The 24,270-nt window shown below is 44.1% G+C and overlaps 1 protein-coding gene across 1 annotated transcript in view; it reads left to right on the forward strand.

Moving 5' to 3' along the window:
- Positions 1 to 15,373: 15,373 nt before the first annotated feature.
- Positions 15,374 to 24,270, forward strand: part of LIPG (lipase G, endothelial type) — a 47,245-nt gene continuing 38,348 nt past the window's right edge. The window contains exons 1-2 of the mRNA XM_087715367.1: positions 15,374 to 15,497; positions 23,600 to 23,746. Coding sequence (XP_087571493.1) covers positions 15,374 to 15,497; positions 23,600 to 23,746 — 271 coding nt within the window. The remainder of the gene's footprint in view (positions 15,498 to 23,599; positions 23,747 to 24,270) is intronic.

A 24,270-nucleotide genomic window follows, 5' to 3' on the forward strand; every position in this document is an offset into this window, starting at 1 on the left:
TCCACTGCTACCAGTTCGCACGAACCGGATAGAACCGGCTAAATAGCACTACTGTTGTATATATACTGTTTATATTTTGTAGAGCATATTTTGATTTAATGATTAAACTACCACTAGACTAATAGACGGTGCGTTCTAGACTTGCCTTAGGCATGAAAGCCATCTAGGTGACTTTGGGCCAGTCACTGTTTCTCAAACCCAACCCACTTCACAGGATGGCGGTTGTTTTTGAAAATGGGAAGAAGAAGAAATATTACTTTGGTTTGCCACCTTGAATTATATATAAAAAATACAGAAGGGAAATAAAAATAAATATTTGCAGTTGCAGACACATTGATAATAAGTGATGGTCCTTTGAGTTAACATATCTAAAACAAAGTTGTTGTTGAGAAAATAGGAGAAGGAAGGAGAATTATTTATGTATGTTTGTCTCATTGAGTTACTTATAAAGTAACAAAGGCAGGATAACAAATCTAATCAATACATTCATTTTAAAAAAAAAACCTTCCAAAGGAGATTATTTTTATGCTGTAACCTGGAACCAAACAATAGGGTACAATAAATTGCTTTAGTTAAAGAGTGGCATGCAATTTGCACGTGAGGCTGTAGGACAGATAGCTGATTTCAATCTCTGTCTCCCAGAAACCCTCAAGGTCTCCATGCCCTGGAGATACCCCCTTGAAGTATCTGGTTTGCTACCTTCAACTGCCAGTAGCTCTCTTCTAAGGATGCTTTTTACCTGTGGTCCTCCATGTAATCCTGCTGATGGAGGGAGATAGGGCTCCGACCCCTTGGGATACCTTAATGGCACTTCAAAGGAAAACCATGAAATAGCAATAGGACTAATATGTGTCTTCACAGTGCTTTTACAGCCCTTTCTAATCGGTTTACAGAGTCAGCCTATTGCCCCCAACCATCTGCGTCCTCATTTTACCAACCTCGGAAGGATGGAAGGCTGAGTCAACCTTGACCCGGTCGGGATTGAACTTGTGGGAGCGGGCAGAGTTTATTTGCAATACTGCACTCTAACCACTGTGCCATTAAAGCTTCAGATTGTTTTCTTACAATGTAGCTGGCTGGCTACATAGAGGTAGGTCCTCAACTTGTGACCATAATGGAGCCAGCCATGATGGGTCGAAAAGTGGCTTGTCATGTGACCAGCCTGCTTTTATGGTGTGTGTGTATGTGTGTGTGTGTGTGTAAATCATTTATGTTTACAGTTGTAAAAAAAAAAACATAGGCTAGTTTTGCCCAAAACTGGAAGTAAATGATGTTTTTTGCCAAAAACATCATAAAATGCCATCTTGTGACTGTGCTATGCTACAAAAAGCCATAAATAAGGACTTTTTGCTGAGTGTACAAAATATATTCACACGAATACGAGGGAAACTTGCTATTGGAACTTTAGAACTAAATTGTAAATAGCCCCGAAGAGGTCCATCGTAACTTCAAATGGCCACTTAGTGACTGATCATAAGCCGAGGAGTATTTGTAGCTTATGGCGGGACAGGTGTGACTACAGAATCCTGAATCCTCTCCTCTCAGGAGAGAGAAATAATTTTTTTAAATTAAAACTAAAAAAAAAAAAAACCCAAAAGAAATAGTCTTATTGCCATTCAGTTATACTGTAATAAAGTGTAATGCAGCTTTCTGGAAACCAGGCATTGGACTACGAATCCCATATTGCCCAGCCACATCTGCGTTTGGTTCTGTCGATTGGAAATAACAAGAGTTCCTAATCTAGAAGAACTTTCTGGAAGTTACCAGGTTAGACAAAGCTAAGTAACTGTTAGGGAGACAAACTCAGGAATCAAATTTCTATTCCTCCTCCTCCTCCTCCTCCTCCTCTTCCTCCCCCTCCTCCTCCTCCCCCCTCCTCTTCCTCCTCCCTCCTCCTCCTCCCCCCTCCTCCTCCCCCTCTTCCTCCTCCTCCTTCCCCCTCCTCCTCCTCCTTTTCCCCCTCTTCCTCCTCCTCCTTCCCCCCTCTTCCTCCTTCCCCCCTTTCCTCCTCCTCCTTCCCCCTCCTCTTCCTCCTCTTCCTCCCCCTCTTCCTCCCCCTCCTCCTTCCCCCTCTTCCTTCTCCCATTCCCCCCTCTTCCTCCTCCTCCTTCCCCTCCTCCTCCTCCCCTCTTCCTCCTCCTCCTTCCCCTCCTCCTCCTCCCCTCTTCCTCCTCCTCCTTCCACCTCCTCCTCCTCCTTTTCCCCCTCTTCCTCCTCCTCCTTCCCCCTCTTCCTCCTCCCCTCTTCCTCCTCCTCCTTCTCCCTCCTCTTCCTCCCCCTCTTCCTCCCCCTCCTCCTTCCCCTCCTCCTCTTCCTCCTCCTCCCCCTCTTCCTCCTCCTCCTCCTTCCCCCTCCTCCTCCTCTTCCTCCTCCTCCTCCCCCCCATATCTGGTGGCCTCAGTCACTGTTATTTGATGCCGTTGTAGTGTCTCTCTGATATTGTCTCTCCATCTTATTCTGGGTCTGCCTCGTGTTCTTTTCCATACTCAAATTTCCATACAAATTTCCATACTAAAATGGCAAATTTGTCGTGTTCTAGTAGTACATCCAATCCTTCCATGGATTTCCTATTGACCACCCCCCCCCCTCCATCCCCTCACACACACCCCTCAAAGGCTCCTACCGCTGGGGGCAAGTTCGCATTTCTAAGAAAAATTAAGCACGCCACTGACTTCACAAAGGAATGATTGACGCAAATCAATCTGGGAATAACACAGCTCCGAGCTCCAGTGAGAATCTGTGTTAGCTAACCGAAGTTAATTATCAATCATTCTCAATTCTAAGGGGTGGATCTGTTGGGCCTGCCTTAGGAGTGGCAGAAGGCAAGCCTTTTCATGCCATCGCTGTACTTGTAGTCCTCTCCGGGATCTCTTTGTGTATCTTTTGGGGTTAATTCAGAATTTTGTTTCTGGATTCTAGTGCCCCTCCCTCGTTCTCTCTCAGGATCATTTTATAAACTCTCATTTCGCTTTCACAGAGCACAAGAACATCGGGATTCAAGTCCCTTAAGCTACTTGTATCTGAAGCCACCCCGAATTTCCAGTTAAGAGAATTTGGGATGGCTTCAAATTGAGCTAGTCCTCGACTTACGACCTCAGTTGAGCCCAACATTTTCTGTCGCTAAGTGAAATGTTTGTTAAGTGAGTTTTGCCTCACTTTTTTTTTGACACAGTCCTTAAGTGAATCACTGCAGTGGTTAAGTGAATCGCACGGTTGTTAAGTGAATCTGGTTTCCTCATTGATTTTGCTTGTCAAAAGGTCACTCAAGGGGATCATGTGGGACCCTGCAACCGTCACAAATATGAACCAGTTGTCAAACGCCGGAATGTAAATCACGTGACCAAGGGGATGCTGCAGTGGTCACATATATGAAAAATGGCTGTGTCGCTTTTTGCAGTGCAAAAAATAACTTCGAACGGTCACTAAATGAACTGTCGTAAGTTGAGGACAACTTGAACAATTCTGAAGACTTATGAGATGTTCGGCATACACCAGTGGTGGGTTGCAGGTGGTACGCCCCGGTATGGGCATGCTGGTGCCTGCCTGGAGCACCGAGTACCATTCCGGTATGGTGCTCCGGAGGGCCCACCTGCCCGTCCGAGCTCCTTACCTGTATTTGAGCTCTTCGGCGCTTCCCCGCATGTGCACAGAGCGCATGGTGCTGCACAATGCTCCGCCGAGCAGCTGGAGTGTCGCAGAGGTTCGCGGAGGCGTCACAAAAGGTAAGGACGCATATGCGTGCATTCATGTAATGGACGCTAGGCCATGTTGCAACCATACTGGTTGCAATAGAATCCAGAACCCACCAATGGCACACACAGGTTATTTTCACATATAAACCAAGATTAATTGTCAGATGAAGCAGTGGCTTATTTATTCATGATCTATTGCAGTGATGGCTAACTGTTTTTGGATTGTGTGCCAAAAGCGGGGAGAGAGCAGAGGGGTCATGCACAAGCGTGCCCACACCCATAATGCTATGCGTGAGACCTTCCCCAGCACTACTCCCCTTGCTTTTGGCATGCTTTTTTCGCCCTCCCCAGTCTCCAGAGGCTTTCTAGGAGCCTGGAGAGAGAGAGCCTCCCCACACCCCACAAGAGGCCCTCTGGAGGCTTAAGGACGTTCCCTGAAGCCTCTGGAGGGCGAAAAATGGCTTTATAGACTACCCAGAAGTTCGGGAACCGTAATTTCCGGTTTGGTCATAGGGTCGGTTTTTGCCCTCCGGAGCCTTTAGGGAAGCCTCTTGAAGGCTCTGGAGGGCAAAAAACGGCCCTACAAGCAAACCGGAAGTCCGTTCCTGAACTTCCAATTTGCCCGTAAGGCATGTTTTTCGCGCTTAAAAGAAACAGCCTTAAAAGAAGGCCAAAGTTAGCTGGAGAGCGTACGCATGCACACTGGAGCTGACAGGGCAATGCCTCACGTGCCCTAACAAATGGCTCCGCATGCCACCTGTGGCACGTGTGCCATCGGTTCGCTATCATGGATCTATTGAATGAAAAAGCAATAAATCATGGTTTATAATCAGTAAAGGCTGATTTCATATCCAGATGTTCCCCAACTTATTCATTGTGACCAGTTATCACAGCACTGAAAAAAAGCAACCTACAACCGGTTCTCACACTTATGACTGTTGCAGCATCCCCATGGGTCACATGATCAGAATTTGGTTGCTTGGCAACTGGCATGTCTTTAAGATGGCGGCAGTGCCCAAGAGTCACATGATCACCATTTGCGTCCTTCCCAATCAATTTCTGACAAAAAAAAACTCAATGAGGGAAGCTGGATTTGCTTAGTGACTGTGTGTGTCGCTTAACAACTACTGTGATTCACTTAACAACCATGGCAAAAAGGTCATAAAATCAGGTGCTCCTCACTTAACAACTGCCTTGCTTAGCCACAGAACTGTGGCCCAATTGTGGTTGTAAGTCAAGGATTTTAATATATTTATATCACCAAAAACCTAGTACACCATATTATAGTTTAAAGAACTACATGAGGTCAGTTGGTGTCATGACAAAACAATTTTTGTGTTAAGTGAGTTTTCTCTCATTTTATAACCTTTCTTGTCACAGTTGTTAAGAGAATCATTGCAGATGTTAAGTTGATAACACGGTTGTTAAGTGAATCTTGCTTCCCCATTGAATTTCTTGTCAGAAGGTCGCAAAAGGGGATCACATGACCACACAGGACACTGCAGCCATCATAAATATTGTTCATGCCAGTTGCCAAGCGACCAAAGTTTGATCGCATGCTGTGTGGATGCTGCAAAATTCATAAGTGTGAAAAATGGTCATAAGTCACTTTTTTTCAGGGCTGTTGTAACTTTGAACGGTCATTAAACGAATGGCTGTAAGGACTACCTGTAGTAGTCATTTGTTTTGCCCTCTGTTCCAGGGTGGGTTACTGCTGGCATTCCGCGTGCAAAAATTTTTGCACGATCCAAAAATTTTGCACGATCAAAAATTTTTGCGTGTGCGTGATCACTTCGCTCGTGCACATGCCAAATGGGCATTCGCATCTAAAAAGGTCTGTGCATGCGCAAAATGTTACGAAAGGAAAAAAATAAATTTTTACAGCGAAAATTGTTCTGCACATGCGCAGAACCAAAAATCAAGATGGCGCTGCTGAAGGGGAACTGGTTTGTGGGCGTGGCAGGCATGGGTCACTGCTGGTTCCAGCGGCCCAGGCTGCCAAGTTATTACCGGTTTGACCGAACCAGTCCAAGCCAATAGCAATCCACCTTTGCTCCACTCCATAGTGCTGTGTGTCCTGTTATTTATCCCAGCTTCTGCCAACCTAGCAGTTCGAAAGCACGTCAAAAGGGAAGGGAAGGGAAGGAAGAAGGGGAGGGAGAGGAGGAAGGAAGGAAGTAGAGAAGGAAGGGAGGGAGAAAAGAAAAGAAAGAGAAAATAAGATGGTGTCATAGCAGGTGTGAAGGATGGTAAACAATACATTCCAAATTTACCTTATAACCTTTTAAATGGAATAATAATAATATAAGAATGGCAAAGAAAAAGAATAACTATGTGAACATATACCTATAACTTGTATGTAAGAGAATAAATGACAGTAAAAATATAAAGCACAATATAGGTAAATAATACTTGATCATAAGTAGCTAAGTATAAATAAATAAAGAAATGTATATAAAAATGGATAATGAATAACGAGATTATGAACGCAAGATAGAAATGTACAGAAGGGAAAACACTAACTGCAAAGAAACTGATTCGGAACTGCTGTATGATATACGATGGAACTTATTGTTCCTATGTTGTTTTTAAGTTATGTGGTTATTTTTGTTAATGTGTTTATATGTTCTGTTGATGTGCTTATGTGTATAAAATAAAAATTCAACAAAAAAAAACCAAACTAAAAATGCAAGTAGAAAAATAGGAGCCACTTTGGTGGGAAGATAACAGCGTTCTGTGTGCCTTCGCATTAAGATATGCCAGCCACATGACCATGGAGACGTCTTCGGACAGTGCTGGCTCTTCGGCTTTGAAACGGAGATGAGAACCGTCCCCTAAAGTCGGGAACAACGAGCACATATGTGCGAGAGGAACCTTTACCTTTGCCTTTTTATATATCTTTATTCAATCTATATCTGCCATCTGTGTTTACTGGATTTACGGAGGCTCTTGAAAGTCACAGTGGCTTATGTGATGTTCCTTTTCCCCCCAAGGAGGTCTCTGGGTCAAGATAATTTCATCGGCGCACCTGAACACACAGGCATGACAATAGACAGAGAACCCGGTTTGTCAGTTCTCCCTAAACCATTTCAGGAAATTCAAGATCGTTCAAGGAGAGACAGTAAAGCAAAGAGCGTGAGCAAATATCAGGGAAGGCACACCCTTTGCTGGGATGAATCAGGTTTACCGTACCGCCAATCCAAATTTGAAAAGCTTTTTAAGATTCCCACTTCCTAGGAATCCCCTGAATCCATTTTTCAAAAATCCTTGTTAAAGCATGCCTGGCTTGTCTCAACATTACTGGGTATGATTATATGACCTCTCAGGGAAAGTTGAAATAAAAAGAGGGAGTTTATGAATTTAGCATGTTCTCTGAACGTATTCCAACATATTTTCCGCAGAGGTAAGCCTCATATTTCCATCTAGTCCCATACAGTTCCCTTTCTGTCCAAATTTGGATACCTATTTGCGATTCGCAAACTAAGAAGGTCCTTTCATTATAGCAAAAGGTTCGGATGATTTTGGTGATTTTTATTTCTGAATAAAGTAAAAAAAGTGCCCTTCAAGGATAGATTAAAAAAAATTACAATGGGGTTATTATAATATTAGATACTTAAGGTATTGGAAATTAAACTAAGATGAGATTAAATTATGAATAAGATTGTATTTTAATATTGGCGCAAAATATGTATACCCAGATGATGGACTGGTTAATGGAAAATGGATTGTTTATACTGTATAAAAATAAATTAAATTTTTTTTTAAAAGGGTCCAATCCAGCCCAAATTAATGATGTCCATTGGGAAATTCCTTACTGTACAGGTAGTCCTTGATTTATGACAATCGAGCCCCAAATTCCTGTCGCTAAGTGAAACATTTGTTAAATGAATTTTCCCCCATTTTAGGACCTTTCTTCCCACAGTTGTTAAGTGAATCATTGCTGTTGATAAGTTACTAAGATACTGTAGTTGTTAAGTGAGTCTGGCTTCCCCATTGATTTTGCTTGCAAAAGATGATCACATGACCTTGGGATATAGCAACGGTCATAAGAAGGAACCCGTTGCCAATCATCTGAATTTTGATCACATGATCATAGGAATGCTACGGTTGTAAGTTTGATAAATGGTCATAAGTCACTTTTTTCAGTGATGTTGTAACTTTGGTTCTGTAGCTCAAGAGGGCACAACTTTTCAGGGAAAACACAAAATTTGGTGGTGGGGGGGACAATTTCACCTTGAGTGGTATGCCGAGATCCAAAAACCAGAGTGTCAGAAGGAATTAAAATGTCCAGACGGAGCTGAGATTGCACAAAGCAGTGCCTTTTTTTTTTTTTTAAGTGTGTTGCCCGACAGCATTTATGCAACTCATTTTCCTTGGTGATTGGTGATCGTCATATGTGTGAATAAGTCATTTTTTTCAGTGCCTTTGTAACTTTGAACAGTCACTAAGCAAATTGTTGAGAACTAGCTCTATTGATTAGACTCAATAATATTATAGCACTAATTATACTATAGGCAGATAGTTCTCAACTTACGACCACAATTTGTTCCTAAGTGAGAAATTCGTTAGGTGAGTTTTGCCCCTTTTTACAACTTTTCTTGCCACATTTATTAAGTGAATCACTGCAGTTGTTAAATTAGTAACATGGTTGTTAAGTGAATCTTGTTTCCCCATTGACCCGGCTCGTCAGAAGGTCGCAAGAGAGGATCACAGGACGCTGGGACACTGCAACTCATAAATATGAGTCAGTTGTCAAGCATCCGAATGTAAATCACGTGAGCATGGGGATTGCTGCAATGGTTGTAAGTGTGAAATCATAAGTCACTTTTTTCAGTGCCACTGTAACTTTGAATGGTCACTAAATGAACTGTTGTAAGTCGAGAACTACCTGTGTTTTCAAATCCATGGAAAATATCTTCCATTATTCCAGCTTTTCCCTGTGTGGACACCATTCAGACATGCTAGGCTAAAATTGGCCTCTCTCCTGTCATTATGCTGGTGTAGATCTGAATGGCATCAGCTTGGAAACTGGTACAGGAACATCATTGTGTATATTGTTGTTTATTCACCCAATAGTCCTCGATTTATAACAGTTCATTTAATTATCGTTTGAAGTTACAATGACACTAAAAAAAATGACTTGTGACCGTCTTTCACAACTGTTGAAGCATCCCTATGATCACAGGATGAAAATTCAGATGCTTGCCAACTGGTTCGTACTTATGACGGGTTGCAATGTCCCGGGGTATGTAATCCCCTTTTGTGATCTTCTGACAAGCAAAACCAATGGGGAAGCTGGAGTCACTTAACAACCATATTACCAAATTAACAACTGCAGTGATTCATTTAACAACAGTGGCAAGACAGGTTGCGAAATGGGGCAAAGAAAATCCCTTAATGAATGTCTCACTCAGCAACCAAAATTTGGGGCTCAATTGCGCTCCTACTTGTACTATTTTTCCATGTTACCTACTTCTTCCTGTGCACCAGTGGTGGGTTCCGTATCCGAACCGGTTGGAATGGGCCCAACATCATCCACATGGATGCACGCATGCGTTGTACTGTCCAGCGGCGCCTCCGCGAGCCTCCGCGACGCTCCAGCTGCTCAGCGGAGCATCACGCAGGCACTGTACACGCCCTGCGCATGCGTGGAAGCGCTGAAGACTTTAAAGTCAGGTAAGGAGCGCAGATGGGCGGGTGGGCCCTCCAGAGCACCAAACCGGAACGGTACCCGGTGCTCCGGGCAGACTCCGGTATGCCCATACTGGGGCGTACCGCCTGCAACCACTGCTGTGCACGCTGATCTTCCTCATCTTATCAATTGGCAGGAAGCCCTCTCTGGCAGTCGCTCAACAGCTGCTTAACAACTTTGACATCAACACATAGTGGAAAGCCAAATAGAATAGAATAGAATAGAATAGAATAGAATAGAATAGAATAGAATAGAATAGTTTATTGGCCAAGTGTGATTGGACACACAAGGAATTTGTCTTTGATGTATTTGCTCTCCGTGTACATAAGGAAAATAAAATACATTCATCAAGCATAAAAAGAGACAACACTTAGTGATGGTCAAGGTTACGAGTAAGCGATCAATTCGTATTAGGAAATAAACAAAAACAATATAAATTGAAAGACACAAGCAACATGGTTATTGTAATAAGTTGGAAGAGGTAGATACTAGTAAGGAAGAGAAGAATAATAGTAATATAGTAAATTATTTGACAGTGTTGTGGAAATTAGTTGTTAAGCAGAGTGATGACATTTGGGGGAAAATGGGCTGCTGAACGCCCAGATACAGGCAGTTAAGTAGATGATTTGACACAAAAGGTGCCAGATTTTGATCTTTCTCGCCAGCTTTGGTTAACTCTGAACAGGATCCGCACCCAAGTCTGCCGGGACTCATTGTTTAAGTGGGGACTTGTCTCTACCCCTCATGTGACTGTAGTGCTCATCGACAAAATATCCACCACATTGTGTCCAAATGTCCATCAAGAGCTTACACTGGACCAATGTCTGATTTTGTTCAACATAGACCCAGGGGTGGGATTCAGTCAATTCGGACCAGTTCGGGCAAACTGGATGTTAATTTTAATCTGGTTCACCGAACCAGTAGTTGCAAGGACTGGCTGACCCCCGCCTACGCCTCCCCTCCACATGGCCCATTTTGGGTGCCAGGTAAGTGCAGGGCACACAGGGAGGCTCTGGGAGGGCAAATAACAGGCCTACCAGAAGTACTGGAAGTCAGGAAACTGGCCTTTTTCCAGTCTGGAGCCCAGGGAAGTCCTTTTTAAGCCTCCGGAGCCTAAGAAGGGTGAAAAACGGGCCTACTGAAAGTATCGGAAGTCCAAAAACTGGCCTGTTTCCAGCCTCCCAAGCCCGGGAAAAACCCTTTTTACCCTCCCGGAGATTCAAAGACAGCCTCCAAGGCCTAAGGACGGCAAAAAATGGGCTTGCTGGAAGTACCGGAAGTCCAGAAACAGGTCTATTTCCGGCCTCTGATGGGCATCCAGAGCTGGGAGAGGCTGTTTTCACCCACCCAGAGGCTCAAGGAAAGCCTCCGGAGTCTGGGGAGGGTGAAAATGCTCCCCTCACTTGCTGTGGTGCAGGAAGCCAACCAGGCCCCCATAGCCATGCCCACCCAGCAACCGGGTAGAGAACTGGTTGCTAAAACTTTTCAATCCCACTCCTGCATAGACTACCTTATCCTTGAATGGCTGCATGGACTGGACATTAACATTTGAACTAGTATAAGTCCATGTATTTGCCATACGCTAAATAAATAAATTGCAGCTAACAAACCCTGTCAAATTTCTGCTCTCCCCGGCTTTTTTTTTTAAAAAAACAATGCTTTTGCAGTCAGAATAAGTTTACTTCTGAGCCAGCATAAGCCTCTCGCTGCCCTTTTGAAGACCACACTTTATGTCTGTCTGGGGTTATTTGCAGTCAAAGCCAGCCTTCTCTGTCCCCGTCCCCCCCCCTTCATTCTCCAGCCTCTTGCTCCTGGCTGTAAAATTCTTTCTTTCCATCTTTCTGAAAACCAGATTAGGTGGGGTAGAAAGGGACGATAGACGGTTTGCTTGGCAACCAGGCTGCCTAAATCCTCATGTGCTCTTTATTCCTCGTTGTCTGTCTTGGGAGAAAACAAAAACATTGGGAAAGGAGAGAGGGAAAAGGGGGAAACCGCAGCATCTTTGGAAAAATCAATGTACACTGAAGTCAGTTCAAAGACAGTGGGGGGAAAATCATCCCTTCTAAATAAAAACTCAGATATTAAAAGTTCCCCACCTATTATGTTTTTCAGAGTATCCCCAGATTGGACAGCTAAATATTAACAATCAGCAGCTTTAAGCGCCATGCTTTTACTGCGTTGGATTATTTACAGATTGAAAATAGGTTGATTAATCTTAATACATCTATTTTCACGTTCTAATTATTTCAGATTATAAAAGCCCAAAGCATAAAACTATGCAGTTGTTAACCAGGGAATCATAATATTTTAGAATTTGCTTCTGGGTTCATCCTGCCCAACCACCTGCTCAGTATAGGGAATGGAGTCAGAATACATTAATAATTAGAAAATATATTGATATATGGATAATCCGGTGGGTTATTGGTCTCAGTTGAAAATGGCTTGATAGTATATAATCAATCGATCAATTTGAGTACAGATTAAAGTAAGTAATCAACCATGGTCGACCCCCTAGTTGGGACCAGAAGTTAAAATAGAATGGAATGGAATGGAATGGAATAGAATAGAATAGTTGGAAGGGACCTTGGAGGTCTTCTAGTCCAATCCCCTGCTTAGGCAGAAAACCCTAAACATTCACATTTTACAAATTCACATTCACAATTGGCAGAGGTTTGATGACACATTCACAATTACCTTGTCTTTCCCTCCCTCCCTCCCTCCTACCCTCTTTTCTTTCTTTCTCTTTCTTTCTTTCTTTCTTTCTTTCTTTCTCTTTTGCTCTCTCTCTATCATCTCTCTCTCTCTACCTATCTCTCATCTGTAACTCTCTCTCTCTCTCTGACTTACAACCATTTGTTTAGTAACAATCTGAAAAAAGTGGCTTACAGCCAGTCCTCACATTTATAACTGTCACAGCATTCCCCATGGTCATGTGATCAAAATTCTGGCACTTGGCATGTACGTATGATGGCTGCTGTGTCCTGGGGTGATGGGATCACCATTTGTGACTTTCTTTTTTTAAAGTTTTTTTTTAAATTTTTAATCTTACATACAATTACAGGTATACAGTCACATAGTTATTATTCTTATTTATATTTACCACTTTTACACATTATTTTCCATATGAAAGGTTAAAATATACCTTCTGGGTTGTTTTGCTTACCATCCCATATACCTATTTTGTATTATCACCACTCTACTTTTCCTTTCTTTTCTCCCTCCCTCCCTTCTCTACTTCCTTCCTTCCTCCTCTCCTTTCCCTTTCCTTCTTCCATTGCCTCTCCTATACTCCTCTTTTCCTCTTCCCCTTCCTACCCTCTCGCCTTCTCTTTCTATCCCTTCCAACCTTCCTTTCCTTTCCTCTTTCTTCCTTCCCTCTCTTTCCCTCTCTCCTCCTCTCCTCCTCTCTTCCTTTCCTTTTCTGTTGTTGCGGTTTTCTCTTTTCATCTCACAACTGGTGTATTTTGGGGATGGTATTCCTGCAAGCCCGATTACAGTTTTATACTTATCATTTCCCATTCTCTTTTCTTCACTATCATGTCCTAACTATTTTTTTATCTATGTCTCATTCTTGAACATATATTTGTATGTTAATACATTCTTTTCTATTTTCCTCCTCTTCCCCCCTTTTTCATTTAATAGTGTTTCATCTAGGTTCTATATCTCTGTCTTACTTTCTTTTCGAGATTTCTTTCTCTAACCAGCCATAGAATCTTCCACATGTCTTGAAATACACCAATTCCTCTTTATCCTTTATTCTCAAAGTTAATTTGTTCATCTCTGCACAGTCTAAATTTTTTTTATTATCTCTTCTTCCGTTGGCATCTTATCTAATTTCCAATTTTGTGCAAATACAATTCTTGCTGCCCTTAATACATGTATAATCAAATAGGTGTCTTCTTTATTATATTTATCTGGAAATATACCCAATAATAATGTCTCCGGTCTAAACTCTATATTTTGCTGTAACGTTTTCTCTAATCGTGTTCTTATTTTAGTCCAATAGTTCCTTGCTTCTGCATACGTCCACCGCATATGATAATCTGAGCCCGTACAAGGTTGACATTTCCAACATTTCTCTGATTTACTTTTAAGCATCTTTGCTAATTTTTCAGGTGGCATGTGCCATCTATAAAACATTTTGTATAAATTTTCTTTATATGCTGTTGACATAGTTAATTTGTAATTCCTTTCCCATAGTTGTTGCCATTGTTCTAGCTCAATCGTGTAACCAAAATTCTTTGCCCATGCTATCATTGTATCCTTAACCACTTCTTCTTCTAATCTAATTCTTAATAGATAGCTGTATAATCTCTTAATCATTCTTTCTTCTGTTCCAATCAGGGGTGGGTTCCTGCCAGTTCTAACCTCTTCTATAGAAGAGGTTCCACAAATCTACAGTACCGTTTAAAACCGGTTCCAGCTCCCTCCCCCCGTCCATCCGCACATCATCAAGATGAAGAGAGAGAGGAGGAATTCTGGGAGTTGAAGTTCAGAAGTCTTAAAGCTGTCAAGTTTGAACACCCCTGGGGTTTTTTTTCCTAAAGGGTTAGGAGTGCAAGGGACTTGTAACTTGACAGCTTTAAGACTTGCATGCTTCAATGCCAGAGTTCCTGAACCAACATGACTGGAGGAAGAATTTTGGGAGTTGAAGTCCACAAGTCTTAAAGCTGTCAAATTTGAACACCTCTGTTTTTTTTTTCTAAAGGGTTAGGGGTGCAAGGATCCTGTAACTTGACAGCTTTAAGACTTGCACACTTCAAATGCCAGAGTTTCTGAGCCAACATTTTGGTTGCTAAGCAAGAGCGTTGTTAAGTGAGTTTCATCACATTTTACAAGTTGGCTACGCCCACCCAGTCACATGGCTGGCAAGTCACTCCCACCCGGTCATATGGCTGGCAAGCCACCCCCACCCCAGTCACATGGCTGGCAAGCCACTCCCACAAAGGAGGCCACACCTACAGAAGAAGTTCTAAAACAATTTGAAACCCACCACTGGTTCCAATGAGTATCTTATCCAGCTCTGAGCTATCTTAATTAAAGCCAAACTCCCGCTTGTCTTTTTCCTATCTTGATTGCATTTGCAATTGTGAAAAACAATCTATATCAATCCCTTGTTCTTCTAACTCTTGTTTTTGTTTTAATTCCCCCTTTTCTGTTAAAATAACTTTGTATCTAATAATATTCTTTGTACTACTGATATTTGGGTGTGTCAATGCTTCCATTGTTGAAAGCCACATTGGTATTTCTAAGTAGTGTTTTCCTTTTACTTTTTTCCATGATATTAATAATCCATTCCTTACACAGTGTGTCTGGAAATAGCCATGTACCTTACTTTTACCGTGCCACAAAAATGCCTGCCAACCTAATTGTAAATCGTGTCCCTCCAAAGTCAATAATCTTGTTTTTCAATAAAATTCATTCTTTCATCCAAGTTAATGCTGCTGCTTGATAATACAATTCCTGATTTGTTAATCCAAACCCACCTCTGATACTTACTTACATCTTGTAAAATTGTTATATTAATTCTTGCTTCCCCCCCCACCCGCCAATGTATTTCACACTATTTTATTAATATTTTCAGAATTCGTTTTCTCTTAACTTTATTGGTATTGTTTGCAATAGATATAAAAATCTTGGTAATATGGTCATCTTTATTACAACTATTCTTCCCATTAATGATAGTTGCAGATTCCTCCAATCTTTCCAAGTCTACTTCTATTTGTTTTCTCAACATAATAATTATCCTCCTTTATTGTTTCACATCTTGATGTCAATTGAATAACTAGATATTTCACTTTTTTCACTAGCTGTATATCAGTGGTGGATTCTGGATCCCGTTGCAACCAGTATGGTGCAATGGGGCCTGGCAGTCACCATATGAATGCGTGTAGCATGTGTGCACATGCGCAGTGTGTACACATGTGCATCATGCACACATGTGGCAGTGCGCGCACATGCACAGCACGTGCACACGTGCAGCGCACACATGCATCCTTACTCCTGCAATGGTCCGCGACGCTTCCACAGTGCTCCAGCTACTCAGCGGAGCATTGCGCAGGCACTGTACACTGCCCGTGTGTGCACAGATGGCGCGTTTCCTTCAAATACAGGTAAGGAACTAGGGCAGGTAGGTGGGTTCTCCGGAGCACCATACCAAAATGGTACCCAGTGCTCCAGGCAGGCACTGATACTCTCGTACTGGAGCGTACCGCCTGCAACCCACCAGTGTTAGCAATAGCAATAGCAGTTAGACTTATATACCGCTTCGTAGGGCTTTCAGCCCTCTCTAAGCGGTTTACAGAGTCAGCATATCGCCCCCACAGTCTGGGTCCTCATTTCACCCACCTCGGAAGGATGGAAGGCTGAGTCAACTTTGAGCCTGGTAAGATTTGAACAGCCGAACTGCAGATAGCAGTCAGCTGAAGTGGCCTGCAGTACTGCACTCTAACCACTGCGCCACCTCGGCTCTTGTGTTGTATATCCAATTTTCCCATTATTTCTCTTTTCTGTTTTTCTGTTATGTGTTCACCATATTCCTCTATTGTTTCAATTAGTTTCAGCTCTGTTTCTATCAGATCCTCCATAATAAACACTAAATCATCAGCAAATGCTTGTAGTTTATATTCTTCTTTTTGATTCTCATTCCTTTTATTTCTTTGCTCTGTCTTATTTCTCTGTTCCGGGTCTCTAATGTCAATATAAATAGTAGTGGCAATAATGGACCCCCTTGCCCAGTTCCCTTCGTGATTACCACTTTTTCAGTTATATCACCATTTACTTTGCTGATTGATCATTATAAATAGTTTTGATCATATGTATAAACCCCTCACCAAAATCCATCATTTGTAACTGCATTATCATAAATTGCCAGCTTACGTTATCAAAAGCCTTTTGCACATTCAAAAATAGCAGCGCCGTTTGTTTCTCTGGATGAGCTTCATTGCACTCTAGAGCAGTGGTTCTCAACCTTCCCAATGCCGCGACCCTTTAATACAGTTCCTCATGTTGTGGTGACCCCCAATTATAAAATTGGTGTCTCAGTTCCTAAGACCATCAAAAATATGTGTTTTCCGATGGTCTTAGGCGACCCCTGTGAAAGGGTTGTTCAACCCCCAAAGGGGTCCCGACCCACAGGTTGAGAACCACTGCCCTAGAGTGTTCAGTACAATCTGCACATTATCTCTGATCTGTCTCTTAGGTAGGAACCCATTTTGGTCTATATGTATAAATTTGTTTAAAAGTCTCTTCATTCTTTCCGCCATTATTGATACAAAAATTTTGTAATCCACATTTAATAATGAAATTGGTCCGTAGTTCTTTACTTGCTGTAAATCGGAACTCTTCCCTTGGTATAAGAGTTATAACGCCCTGGCTTATTTGCATTTTTGAAGACGTTTTGTCTTGTCAATTTTATTTTGTTTGCCCAATCTTCATTTTATCAAATTCAGTTTATATTTTTGTAGTTCCATCATATTTTTGACCTTTTTATTTTGTGGATTTCTCTGTAACTCTGTCTCCAGCCTCTTATACCCCTGTTCCAATTTCTTTTGCACTTGTCTCTTCTATCTGTTCTTTTTTCCTAGATATGTATTGCAAGTCCTCTGATATATGCTTTACACGTATCCCATATGTTTCACAGTGTTGTGTGTCTTCTTTTCTATTTTCTTTGAAAAAGTATGTCATTTCTTTTTCCATATATTGCTGGAAGCTTTTTTATTCAATATATTTGAGTTTAATGTTCATCTCGCCTTTTTCCTCTATCCCTTCCAGGTCACTGTTATTGGATTATGATCAGCCCAAGGGCTTGTTTCTATGTCAATCTTATGTGTTGACATCCACATAATGTCTATTCTTAGCCACGACAGGTGTCTATTTGAGTAAAATGTACACCGTCTTTCTTTCCAGTGTCTAATTCTCCAAGCATCTTGCAGATTTAATTCATCCACTATTGTGAGGAATACTTTGGGGGGGGGGGGTTCCTTGGTTTCTTGTTCACTTTTGTGGATTTGTAGTCTAATTCATTGTTTGCAATGGCATTAAAGTCTCCTAGTATACATACGTCTTCATATTCCTATTCTATTATCTTTCTGTGCATTTTTCCAAAGAATTCTTCATTTGTGACTTTCCCAGCTGGCTTCCAACAAGCAAAATCAGTGGGGGAAGCTGAATGCACCTAATGACTGCATGACTCATTAAACAACTGCAGTGATTCACTTAACAACCATGGCAAAAATGTTGTAAAATTGGGTGTGACCCACTCAACAACCGTCTTGCTTAACAATTGCCACAAAGAAGAGGGAGTCAAGCTATTCTCTAAAGCACCTGAAGGCAGAACAAGAAGCAATGGATGGAAACTAATCAAGGAGAGAGGGCAACCTAGAACTAAGGAGAAACTTCCTAACAGTGAGGACAATTTAACCAGCGGAACGACTTGCCTCCAGAAGTTGTGGGTGCTCCATCACTGGAGGCTTTTAAGAAGAGACTGGACAGCCACGTATATGAAATGGTAAAGGGCCATGATGGTGAACCTATGGCACATGTGTCAGAGGTGGCATGCAGCGCCCTCTCTGTGGGCATGTGAGCTGTTGCCTCAGCTCAGCTCCGCCACGTATGCGCATGCACCTCCCATGGGCCAGCTGGTCTTTGGGTCTCTGTTGTGCATGCATAGGGTGGGGTGTATGCGGGGCACACACACGCATGTGCGGGGGCAGGGCGCATGTGTGGGGCTGCGCATGGATTGTATATTGTGTGTGCTTTGAGCATTCGGTCCGGAAAAGGTCAGCTATCACAGGTATAGGGTCTCTAGCTTGAGCAGAAGGTTACAATACAATACAATACTATAGCAGAGTTGGAAGGGACTTTGGAGGTCTTCTAGTCCAGCCCCCTGCCTAGGCAGGAAACCCTATACCATTCCAGACAAATGGCTATCCAACATCTTCTTACAGACTTCCAGTGTTGGGGCATTCACAACTTCTGGAGGCAAGTTGTTCCACTGATTAATTGTTCTCACTGTCAGGAAATTTCTCCTCAGTTCTAAGTTGCTTCTCTCCTTGATTAGTTTCCACCCATTGCTTCTTGTTCTACCCTCAGGTGCCTTGGAGAATAGTTTGACTCCCTCTTCTTTGTGGCAGCCCCTGAGATATTAGAACACTGCTATCATGTCTCCCCTAGTCCTTCTTTTCATTAAACTAGACATACCCAGTTCCTGCAACTGTTCCTCATATGTTTTAGTCTCCAGTCCCCTAATCATCTCTGTTGCTCTTTTCTGCACTCTTTCTAGAGTCTCCACATCTTTTCTACATCGTTGCGACCAAAACTGAATGCAGTATTCCAAGTGTAGCCTTACCAAGGCCTTATAAAGTGGTATTAACACTTCACCTGATCTTGCTTCTATCCCTCTGTTGATGCAACCTAGAACTGCGTTGGCTTTTTTGGCAGCTGCTGCACACGGCTGGCTCCTATTTAAATGGTTGTCCACTAGCACTCCAAGATCCTTCTCACAGTTATTACTATTGAGCAAGGTACCACCTATACTGTACCTGTGCATTTCGTTTTTCTTGCCTAAATGTAGAACCTTACTCTTTTCACCACTGAATTTCATTTTATTAGATAGTGCCCAATACTAGGGTTGTACTAGAAGACCTCCATGGTCCCTTCCAACTCTGTTATCCTGTCAGTTCTTCAATCACTCCTAGAACTCGTGACTGTTGCTATGTCCCCGCACCCACATGAGTGTGATTTAGGTGCTTGGCACATATTTATCAGGGTTGCAAAGTTCCTCAGTCTTTTGATGACCATTTGCAATCTTCACCACTGCCTGAGCAGATCAAAGGAGAAGCCATCAGGAAGTCATGAGTCATGGTGACACGAGGGGCTTAGAGACTGTGGGTGATTTAATGATTTTTAGAGGAACTAACATTGGAAGTCAAGCACAGTCACACGATGTCTCACTTAATGACTGTGCCATTTAGTGACTGAGCCATCTTTCACAAACGCCCCTGGTAAGTGACCTTCCCAGCTGCCTTTGGACAAAAAGAAAAGTTAATGGGGAATAATGGATTTGCTTAACAATCGTATGATTCACTTAATGACTGAAGTGACTTGCTGAACGGCTGTGACCCAAATGTGCAAAAACCCACTTTAAAATGTCTTGCTTAGCAATGGAAATGTTGCGCTCAATTGTGGCAATAGGTTGAGGACTGACCATCTGTATTTGGAGATGCATTTTCGCAGGTTATAGCCCTAAAAAATTACATCTGAAAATTAGATCTGAAAGCCATCGCTCTCGGAAGTTGCATTCCCAGATTCAGACATCAGCAAAACAAATCATAAAGGGCTCCTTTTCCAGTTTCCTTTTCCATCCACTGTCCCCCAAATTTAACCAGCATTCCCTCTAAGCACCTCCTCCTGATCTCCATCTTCAGTGTTCACTGGAGTACAGTATTTTTTTTGAAAAGATTGACACTTCTTTGTATGTTTTACAAAGAAATGGAAGGTTTCTCGTTCATTAAAAGTAAAAGTTCCCCTCGAACGTATGTGCGGGTTGTTCCTTACTCTAGGGCAGTGTTTCTCAACCTTGGCAACTTGAAGATGTCTGGATTTCAACTCCCAGAATGCCCCAGCCAGCGAATGCTGGCTGGGGCATTCTGGGAGTTGAAGTCCGGACATTTTCAAGTTGCCAAGGTTGAGAAACACTGCTCTAGGGGACGGTGCTCATCTCTGTTTCAAAGCCGAAGAGCTGGCGCTATCCGAATACATCTCTATGGTCATGTGGCCGGCCTGACTAAATGCTGAAGGCGCAAGGGAACCTTCCCACCAAAGGTGGTTCCTATTTTTTTCTACTTTTCTAATTTTTACATGCTTTTGAACTGCTAGGTTGGCAGAAGCTGGCACAAGTAGCAATAGCAATAGCAGTAGACTTATATACCGCTTCATAGGGCTTTCAGCCCTCTCTAAGCAGTTTACAGAGAGTCAGCATATTGCCCCCAACAATCTGGGTCCTCATTTTACCCACCTCGGAAGGATGGAAGGCTGAGTCAACCCTGAGCCGGTGAGATTTGAACCGCTGAACTGCTGATCTAGCAGTAGCCTACAGTGCTGCATTTAACCACTGCGCCACCTTGGCTCTGAGTAACGGCAGCTCACTCTGTTACGTGATGCTAGGGATTCGGACCGCCGAACTGCCAACCTTTCTGATTGACAAGCTCAGCGTCTTAGCCACTGAGTCACCACATCCCTTTCTAATCCATTATAAGAATTAAAAAAAAAAAACTTTTGCAGCCGTACAGCTCAGTGTCAGGAACCTGATATCCTATTATGCAGTTTCCCCAGCAAACATGGGAAGAAAAGATGTGGGGCACTTTTTAAGTAGAATTTAATTGGCTTGCAAATGAACAAGAATGGAAGTAAACCGTGTCATCAATAGCATTGAAAGGCCCTGTTGAAAGCAGGTTGCCTTGGTGGAAAAAATAATGTACATCAATGGAAACCACCTGTGTCAGAAACTGGGTCTCCAGTAGTGTGATGGATGGATGAAAAGCCATTGTGAAGAACACTACCAGGGTTGAGGTGATCTTGACCAAAATGCTCTTTGGATTTCCACATACAGGGGTTTCCCTTCCCTTCCTGCTATTTATTTTTTCCTTCCTTCCTTCCTTCCTTCCTTCCTTCCTTCCTTCCTTCCTTCCTTCCTTCCTCCCTTCCCTCCTTCCTTCCCTCCCTCCCTCCCTCTTTTCTTTCTTTCCCCCTCTCCCTCTCTTTCCCTGCCTTCTGTCTGTGTGTCTAGTTTTCTTTTTCTTTTTTTTCTCTCTCTCTTTCTTTCTTTCTCTCTCCCTATCCATCCTCTCTCCCTTTCCCTTTCTCTCTCTCTCCTTCCTTTCTTTCTTCCTTCTTTCTTTCCTTCCTTACCTTTTGTTCTCCCTCATTTTTCTTTCTCCCCTTTCCCTCTTTTCCCCTGCCTCCTATCTCTGTGTCTAGTTTTCTTCTTTCTTTCTTTCTTTCTTTCTTTCTTTCTTTCTTTCTTTCTTTCTTTTGTTTTCTTTCTTTCTTTCTCCCTCTTTCTTTTTCTTTCTTTCTGTCTCCCTCGCTCCCTCCCCACCACCCTCCCTTTCCCTCTTTCTCTTTCTCTCTCCTTCCTTCCTTCCCTCTTTCCCTGCCTCCTGTCTAATGTTTTCTTTCTCTCTCTCTCTCTCTTTCCTCCTTCCCTCCCCTCGTTTCTCTCTCTCTTCTTTCTTTCCTTCTCTCTCCTCTCCTCCCTGGCTTTTTCCTTCTAGCCTCTCCTTCTCTCCCCCACCCCCTCTTTCTTTCTCTCTCCCCTCTGCCCCAATCTTTTTCTTTCAACTTTGAAGAAAAACCAGGAGGACCTTGGTGGAAGTTAATCTACTTGAGTGGCACCAACATTATCTGCAGGGACAGGAGTGTGATGATAACCCAGTCTCTTTTGGATTCCCTTGCAGCTGGATGACCTTGGCTAAGCAGGGCTGTGGGGCAGCTTGTTCTTGGACAGAGATAACCAAGGGATCCCAGGCTAAGATGGAAAGTTCAAAGAAACGCCCCAGAAGTACGCAAAAGGAAACTTTAACCCTGTCCCACACTACTGGTTAAAAAAAGTAGTTATTCCTCACTTACGACCATAATTGAGCCCAAAATGGCTGTCCCTAAGTGAGACATCTGTGAAGTGAGTTGCTTCTCTCCTTGATTAGTTTCCACCCATTGCTTCTTATTCTACCCTCAGGTGCCTTGGAGAATAGTTGAACTCCCTCTTCTTTGTGGCAGCCTCTGAGATATTGGAACACTGTTATCATGTCCCCCCTAGTCCTTCTTTCCATTAAATTAGACATATCCAGTTCCTGCAACCGTTCTTCATATGTTTTAGCCTCCAGTCTTCTAATCATCTTTGTTGCTCTTTTCTGCACTCTTTCTAGATTCTCCACATCTTTTTTTTACATCGTGGTGACCAAAACTGGATGCATTATCCCAAGTGTGGCCTTACCAAGGGATTATAAAGTGGTATTAACACTTCATGTGATCTTGATTCTATCCCTCTTAATTTTATGCAGCCTAGAACTGTGTTGGTTTTATGGAGCCTGAGTTCACTCCCTCCCTCTGCTCACTGCTCAGGGATGGGACCCCCTCACTTCCACCAACCAAAGCCCTCTGGACCTTCATCTGAAGATCTCTAAGCTTCAGATGAAAGTCCCTCTTATCCACCTTTTCACATTTCCCCACTAGATCCCCAACAAGTCGCAGGTGGGGGGGGACCTCCCCTCCTGCAAGCATTTGTCCAGAGACCCCCTGTGTCTTGTGCTGTGTGTGCATGTGTCTTTCTGTGTGTGTGTGGTGTGTGTGTGTGTGTGTGTAAACAATGAGCCCGCATCCAAGCAGTGTCCCACTGGCAGTCCCAGAGACCCCCTGCTTCTCTCTCTCTCTCCCCTCTCTCTCTCTCCCTGTGTGTATGTGTGTGTGTGTGTGTGTGTGTTTGTGTGTGTGAACGATGACTCGCCTCCAAGCTGTGTCCCCTGTCCCACCAACAGTCCCAGAGGCCCCTGCTTCTTGTACGCTCTGTGTGTGTGTGTGTGTGTGTAGAGAGAGAGAGAGAGAGAGAGAGAGAGAGAGAGAGAGAGAGAGAGAGTGAGAGAGAGAGAGAGAGAGAGAGAGAGAGAGAGAGAGAGAGAGAGAGAGAGAGAGAGAGAGAGAGAGAGAGAGAGAGAGAGAGAGAGAGAGAGAGAGAGAGAAGAGAGAGAGAGAGAGAGAGAGAGATATGAGCCGCCTCCAAGCAGCGTCCCACCGACAGTCCCAGAGCTACCGGATCCTCCACAGACCCGCCTTGCTTCTCCCCGGTTGAAGGGGCTGATCTCGCCTCCCCGTCTCACGCCCCCACCCCGGCCCGGTCCCCCCCTCTCCTGCCGGTGGGTGTGTCGCAGCTCCATTGAGACTTTTGGCCGGCTTTCGCTCGACGTCAGGGAGGCGTGAACCAATCAGCGCCCGGGAGCCGAAGCCTCGGGAGTCCCGTCCCCCTCTGGCCATGGGTCAGGTGACGCGCCCACTCGCCTATTTAGAAAAGACCCCCGCCTCCTCTTGCAGCCCCGCCGAAGAAAGAGCCTCCGCCTGGGCTGCCGCCGCTCTTGCTCCGGGGACGATCTCGCGCGCGGACGGCTCCTCTTCCCCTCGCGCTGCCCACGTTGCTCCGGGACTGATCGCTAACCCAGCCCAGCCCAGCCCAGTCCCGCCAGCCGAACTGAAGCCCATCGCGCGCCCGGAGAGGAGCGATGGCGCCTTTGGCTGTCCCTGGTGCACCTCTGGCTGAGCCTCTGGAGCGGCGCCGGCGACCGATCCGGAGCCGCATCGGAGCGCAGCGAAGGTACCTGCAGCCGCGGCGTCGCCCAGGGCGATCGGGGCGCCTTGGAAGCCCTGCCCGGGGGGTGGGGAGAGAGATGCCCGTCGGCCAGCCGCGCGTCCCGGGAGAGCTGCGGGGAAGATCCGCGTGTCCTCGGATGCCCCCGCCCGGCCAGGCTGGAGGTGTTGGTGTTGGTGGGAGACACACGGTCAGGCACGGTTCATTGGGAAGGCTTCCCGGTTAGGTCGGAACGGATCCCAGCCTGCGCTCTCTCTCCCTTCGCGGGTCCTCCGAAAAGGTCGCCAGTCCCCAGCCAGGCACCCGGTGGGCGAGGAAAGGGAATGGCAAGGCGGATCGGGGCTTATGTGGATGAGTCTCCACTTGATCAAAACTTGAAGCTATTTCCCCCCGACAAGGACCTTTTGGGGGTCGAGGGAGGGCAAATGGAGGGGGAATTGAGGAGGGTCGCCAGTCCCCAGCCAGGCACTCGGTGGGCGCGGAAGGGGGAAGGCAAGGCGGATCGGGGCTTCTGTGGATGAGTCCCCACT

The sequence above is a fragment of the Thamnophis sirtalis genome, unplaced genomic scaffold, assembly GCF_051295495.1.
Source record: "Thamnophis sirtalis isolate CommonGarterSnake01/CBP01778 unplaced genomic scaffold, rThaSir2_p1.2 scaffold_5, whole genome shotgun sequence".
In the NCBI taxonomy this organism is placed as follows: Eukaryota; Metazoa; Chordata; class Lepidosauria; order Squamata; family Natricidae; genus Thamnophis; species Thamnophis sirtalis.